Source organism: Podarcis tiliguerta, assembly GCF_965153285.1.
Source record: "Podarcis tiliguerta genome assembly, chromosome: 8".
Taxonomy (NCBI): Eukaryota; Metazoa; Chordata; class Lepidosauria; order Squamata; family Lacertidae; genus Podarcis; species Podarcis tiliguerta.
This window is the reverse complement of record NC_139541.1, coordinates 10,055,212-10,061,211: the sequence shown is the minus strand read 5'-3', so window position 1 is coordinate 10,061,211 and position 6,000 is coordinate 10,055,212. Positions and strand designations below refer to the sequence as shown.

General features: G+C 49.4%; 1 protein-coding gene across 1 annotated transcript; it reads right to left on the bottom strand.

Moving 5' to 3' along the window:
* Positions 1 to 862: 862 nt before the first annotated feature.
* On the bottom strand, positions 863 to 5,005 carry LOC310683917 (natriuretic peptides A-like). The gene is made up of 3 exons (XM_083454391.1): positions 4,793 to 5,005; positions 2,805 to 3,119; positions 863 to 1,758 (listed from the first exon to the last, which is right to left on the bottom strand). Exons 1-3 carry the CDS (start codon positions 4,886 to 4,888, stop codon positions 1,753 to 1,755), a joined length of 417 nt encoding a protein of 138 aa, XP_083310517.1. The 5' UTR covers positions 4,889 to 5,005; the 3' UTR covers positions 863 to 1,752.
* Positions 5,006 to 6,000: the final 995 nt, after the last annotated feature.

Here is a 6,000-nt window from a genome sequence, read left to right as displayed (position 1 = left end):
TTTTAGAAGACATCTAAAGGCAGCCCAGTTTAGGGATGTTTTTAATGTTTGGTGTTTTATTGTGTTTTTAATGTTCTGTTGGCAGCCGCCCAGAGTGGCTGGGGAAACCCAGCCAGATGGACAAGGGTATAAATAAAAAAAATATTAAGTTATTATTATTATAGGAGGTCCCAGCTATAATCTCAGGCAGGTCTGGGAAAGGTTTTCCGAACTGGATGGACCAATTGTCTGACTTCCAGTGTTCCTAATGTGTTGATCTCACATAGCATCCCCTCTCTTTGCCCTAAAAAAAGTCAGTGAGCAGCCAGCTGCCTCTGGGAAGATTGCAGGCCAAGAACAAAGGCAACTCTCTATCTCAAGCTGTTGACCCCCAGCACTTGATATTCAGTGGTACACTGCCTCTAATATTGGGTCTCTAATTATAAAGCAGGGCTGAGGTCCCCGTTTCAAGTTGAGGGCCAGATTTCTTTCTGGGCAGGCTACTGAGGGCCACATGCCAGGGACAGGTGGGCTTGGGGTGAAAGTAGACGGAGCAACAAATGTAAATTTTACCATGTGTACAATAGGCTGCCTTCTACACTCTTCACCCTCCATTCAGACAAGCAAGAGGCATAACCACCATTTAAGGACACATTGCAACCCAGCAGAAACACAAAGCAGGGTCTGTAAGGGGTGTGGCCTGAGTAGAATGGGGTGTGGCCTATTTGGAGAGGGGTGTGGCTTGGGGAGGAGCATTCCAAGGACCAGGTGAACTCTCAGGAAGAGGAGTCTCGTATCACTCCCAACCTTGAGGTCTTTTTACCTGCAGTCGCCAGAGAACGCAAGTATATACAGGCTAGTAATCATACAAGGGCTGCGCAGATTTTGTCACTGCAAATGCACCATTTAATGCAGCGGTTAAAACAACGAACAGCAGGAAATGTGCCTGGAATATTGGGCAGGGGGCGTCCTTTATGAAAAACCAGGCATGGCAGCTGTTGCAAGAGGCTCTTGAGAAAATAACTGGCATAGGCTCCCTGCCTGAAACCCTAGAGAGCTGCTGCCAGTCAGTGCATGCAATACTGAGCTAGATGGACCATTGGCACAGCTCCTATATTCTGCGCTGGGAGGGAAGCAGTTTGGCAGGTGACACAAGGAGAAGGATGGCTCAGATGTTTCCACACCTACAAGCTTTCCTCAACCTTAGGAACCCAGTTGTTGTTGGGCCACAGTGTCCATTAGCCCTGACCATTAACCATGCTGGCTAGCGGGAACTGGCATCCCAACATCTTCTGGAGAGCCACTGCCAAGTTGTGGGACATCCTGTGTGGGAACAAGGCAGTTCTGGGGCTTGAGAGACCAGGCAAAAAGTGTGGTCTCTTTCCATGGTGCTGAATCCCTTTTATATCCCTGAACGGAGCAAGGGCGTCCAAGTTGCTGCTTTTGATCACATGCGTTTGAGGAAATGAAGCCAATTCGTGTTACAAAGCAGGGGGGATGTCCAATTTCCCTCCCTCCCAGTCCTGAGAGCTTGCAGTGAGGTTACAAGCAGAACCCCATCTCCTTCCGTCCTCATGATGATCTCTGGGAACTAAGTCATGGTGAAAGTGAGAAAAGGCCGGTGAATTGTCCGCATGCCAAGGAGGTTGTGCATTCTTTGATAGGAGTAGTCGGGAGTGCCTTAATAGGGTTCAAGTGCCATGGAGGCAGGGGAAGGCTGGGGAGTTGGTTGTCGCTGGAGACGGAAGACGGAGGCGGTGGTTTGCATCAGCTTCAGTTCTGCGAGAAGGGAGAGAGAATAAAAGAGCAACATTCATTACAAAGCCAACTAGGAGCGACAGCACCATCTTGAAGCAGAGTTGTCTGTTACCATGGGGTGTGGCAGCCCTGGAGTTGGGAAAGTTTATAAGTTAAGGCAGGAAAAGAAATAAATTGATGGGCAGGAAAGCATCATAAAATGATAAACTGGAAAAATCTTTTCTACCCTCCCTCAAAACTGCCTTTTGACAGTTATCTTGCAAAGCACTCTAGGATCCGAATGCTTTTTGCTATTTAAAGCTGTCTGGCTTTTCCTCATTATTGTCTATACCATTATTTACTCTACCTAATAATAATAATAATAATAATAATAATAATACCGCCTGGCCCATCTGGCTGTGTTTCCCCAGCCACTCTGGGCAGCTTCCAGCAAAATATTAAAATACAATATTTGTATTTTACAAATATGACCCCACCAATACCCTCCGTAGCCAAAGGAATCTGGACACAGAGGCTGTAGGGGCACCAGATGGGGAGCTGGGTGCCACCTAACGCCCATTATGCATTTGTAAGAAATCAATCTTCTAGGACAGCAGCACTTGAAAGCTTTGGAACTCCCTGCCACTTGACATCACTGTCCCCTTTCCGCTTCGAAGTTTCTTTAGACAAGCCTATCCAGACACATGGAACACTCACATGGACTTTATACCTTTTCAGCTGCAGTTCATTTTAATTTTGTCAATGCCTTAGAAACCTGAGATCTTATCAAGGATTTTGATGTTTTGTTTTAGCTCTGCTAACTGCCTAGAGGGTGTGTATGTAAATCTTGTTGGATAACTAATAAACAAGTGAATAGCTATTGCAAAGTGCCCCCCCCAACACCCAAAGGGCTTTAGCTCAGACCTAGATCACCTGCACTGCATGCAGAATGTCACAAGTTCAGTCTCCAGCCAGAAAGACACTCTGACTGAAATCTCAGAATGCTGCTGCCAGCCTGTGTAGGCAACATTGCGCTAGAGCGACCAATGGGCTGACTCGATGTCAGGCACCTTCCTGTGTTCCCTTACCCGGTTCCTGTTACAGCCAAGTCCAGTTGAGGTCCCTATCCTGTCCAGCCTCTGGCCGAAGCAGTTTGAGGACCTTTGCAGGCTGCGGGGAGAGTTGAAAAGGCCTCTCAGTTTGTTCCTTGCAGCTGCCGGCTCTCTTGCCACTGGCTGCTCCCAGCTGCTGGGGCCGAAGGCGCCTTCGCCCTGAGGCCTTGCGTATTCGTTGTCCCAGGTGGCAGAAGCCTGGGAAACATCTCTGGCTGTTTCCTCATTGGGTTCCAGCGCTGACTCCTTTCCTCCGAATTCAAGTCTGTCTTCCAGGAGCTCCAGAAGGGCCTGGGAAACAGGAGTGGGGAGGGGAAGAGAACAAGAACCATAGAATTGGAAGGGATCATGAGGGTCATCTGTGGGACGTGGGTGGCGCTGTGGGTTAAACCACAGAGCCTAGGACTTGCCGATCAGAAGGCCGGCGGTTCGAATCCCCATGACGGGGTGAACTCCTGTTGCTCGGTCCCTGCTCCTGCCAACCTAGGAGTTCGAAAGCACATCAAAGTGCAAGTAGATAAATAGGTACTGCTCTGGCGGGAAGGTAAATGGCGTTTCCATGCGCTGCACTGGTTCGCCAGAAGCGGCTTAGTCCTGCTGGCCACATGACCGGGAAGCTGTACGCCGGCTCCCTTGGCCAATAAAGTGAAATGAGCGCCGCAACCCCAGAGTCGTCCGCGACTGGACCTAAGGAAGTATGACCTTAACACAAGAACATAGGAAAGATTTTAAAATTGCCTAAAGTGGAGTCACACCCTTGGGTTCACCCAGCTCAGTACTGTCTGCCCTGACTGGCAGCGGCTCTCCAGGGATTCAGGCAGAAAATCTTTCCCAGCCCTACTGGGAGATGCCATCAAGGAGTTAAGCCTGGGATCTTCTGCATGCAAAACAGGTATTCTGTTTCTGCTCTACAGGGTCCCTCCTGCACAGGAGTCTAGCTTTTACTTGTTTGTTTTTGCAATTGTTTAGTCGGCAGAGCGTGAGACCGCCGGCCTTCTGATCAGCAAGTCTTAGGCTCTGTGGTTGAACCCACAGCGCCACCTGCGTCCCTGCAACCTAGGAAGCTACCTTGTACCAAATTCTGAACGGGATGCTATTCCATAGAACAGGGGCGGCCACACTAAAAGCCCTGCTCTGAGTTACTGCGGAGCTGGCTGCTGAGATCCATGGAGCTTGCAGGAGAAGTCAGCCTTGCCCATTAACTTCGAGGGGGTCTACTCTGAGTAGGACTAGCATAGGATGCAATCCTTTAGCTCTGTTGTCCGAACCAACCTGAAATTAGAGCCCTGCTAGTCCTCTGTGGGTAAAACCACAGAGCCTAGGACTTGTCATTCAGAAGGTCAGCAGTTCAAATCCCCGCAACAGGGTGAGCGCCCATTGCTCGGTCCCTGCTCCTGCCAACCTAGCAGTTCGAAAGCATGTCAAAGTGCAAGTAGATAAATAGGTACCACTCCAGTGGGAAGGTAAACGGCGTTTCCATGTGCTGCTCTGGTTCACCAGAAGCAGCTTAGTTATGCTGGCCATATGACCCGGAGGCTGTACGCCGACTCCCTCAGCCAATAAAGCGAGATGAGCGCCGCAACCCCAGAGTCGGCCATGACTGGACCTAATATTCAGGGGTCCCTTTACCTTTACCTAGTCTTCTTCAAACCTATCCATTCTGAAGGAAATCAGCCCTGAGTGTTCATTGGAAGGACAGATCCTGTAGCTGAGGCTCCAATACTTTGGCCTCCTCATGAGGACTCCCTGGAAAAGAGCCTGATGTTGGGAAAAATTGAGGGCACAAGGAGAAGGGGATGACAGAGGACGAGATGGTTGGACAGTGTTCTCGAAGCTACCAGCATGAGTTTGACCAAACTGCGGGAGGCAGTGGAAGACAGGAGGGCCTGGCGTGCTCTGGTCCATGGGGTCACGAAGTCAGACACGACTAAACAACTAAACAACAACAGTCTTCTTCCTCTTACCTTGAGGTCCGCTAGCTCTGAACCGTGGGCAGCTCTGCCTTCAAGTTGACCGCCAATGAAGAACAGGACAAGGAGGAAAGGAATTGCTAATCCCATGGTGTTGGGGTTGGACTAGATGATTCTTGAGGCCCCTTCCAACCCTACGATGGCCACCGATCTCCCTCTCTTCTTCCTTTCTCAGTGCAAACCCTGACGCTCTCCCCATCTTTATAGCCCCACAGGACCAGGAAATGTTAATGGCCAAAGAATGAACCCCACCACATTCCGTCACCCGCACTTGATAAGGGATCTGAGATACGTGGAGCCAGGAGAAGATTCCCTTTTAAAGTGATCTGTGTTGGCCTGACGGGAAGAACTTCTCAGCCCCCATGAAGAGCAACTGTGGGCGGCCAGTTCTCTCCCTTGTGACACCACATTCCTGTTGACTCAACTGAAGAGGCTTCACACTTCCAAGGTGTGAAAGAAGCTCCAAAGTTTCCCCTCTTAGTTTATCTCTCCGGGGAAGCGGCTTCCGGCTTCCGCAAGCCAACTGGTAGATTCCAGCAGTGGAAGGAAGTGTGACAAAGAACTAGCTGGCTGGTAAACACATAAGAACATAACAGGAGCCCTGAAGGACCAGGCCAGTGGACCATCTAGCCCAGGGGTCAGCAAACTTTTTCAGCAGGGGGCCGGTCCACTGTCCCTCAGACCTTGTGGGGGACCGGACTATATTTTTTAAAAAAATAATGAACAAATTCCTATGCCCCACAAATAACCCAGAGATGCATTTTAAATAAAAGGACACATTCTACTCATGTAAAAACATGCTGATTCCTGAACCATCCGCGGGCCGGATTGAGAAGGCGATTGGGCTGGATCCGGCCCCCGGGCCTTAGTTTGCCTACCCATGTTCTAGTCCATCATCCTGGGGGAGACTCGCAAGCAAGATTCGAACCCAAGAGCCCTCTCCCCCTGAAAATGACATATCGATGGTATCTAACACAGAGTAAACTGGCAAGAATGTATAAATCTAAATCAAAGACGTGTTGGAAATGTAAAGAGAAAGAAGGTTCTTTTTATCATATGTGGTGGTCTTGTAGTAAGGTAAACTGGAGTAAACTGGCAAAAATGTATAAAACTAAATCAAATACCATGTTTTCCCATGTATAAGATGCCCCCATGTATTTTTGGCCCAAAGTTGTTGAGATTTTTTTTGGGGGGGGGGGGGC

Bases quoted from the DNA above. Each gene is read 5' to 3' on its own strand.
- LOC310683917 (XM_083454391.1), bottom strand. From the start codon at position 4,888: ATGGGATTAGCAATTCCTTTCCTCCTTGTCCTGTTCTTCATTGGCGGT. The intron at 3,120-4,792 runs GTAAGAGGAAGA...CCTGTTTCCCAG, and splicing joins CAGAGCTAGCGGACCTCAAG to GCCCTTCTGGAGCTCCTGGA.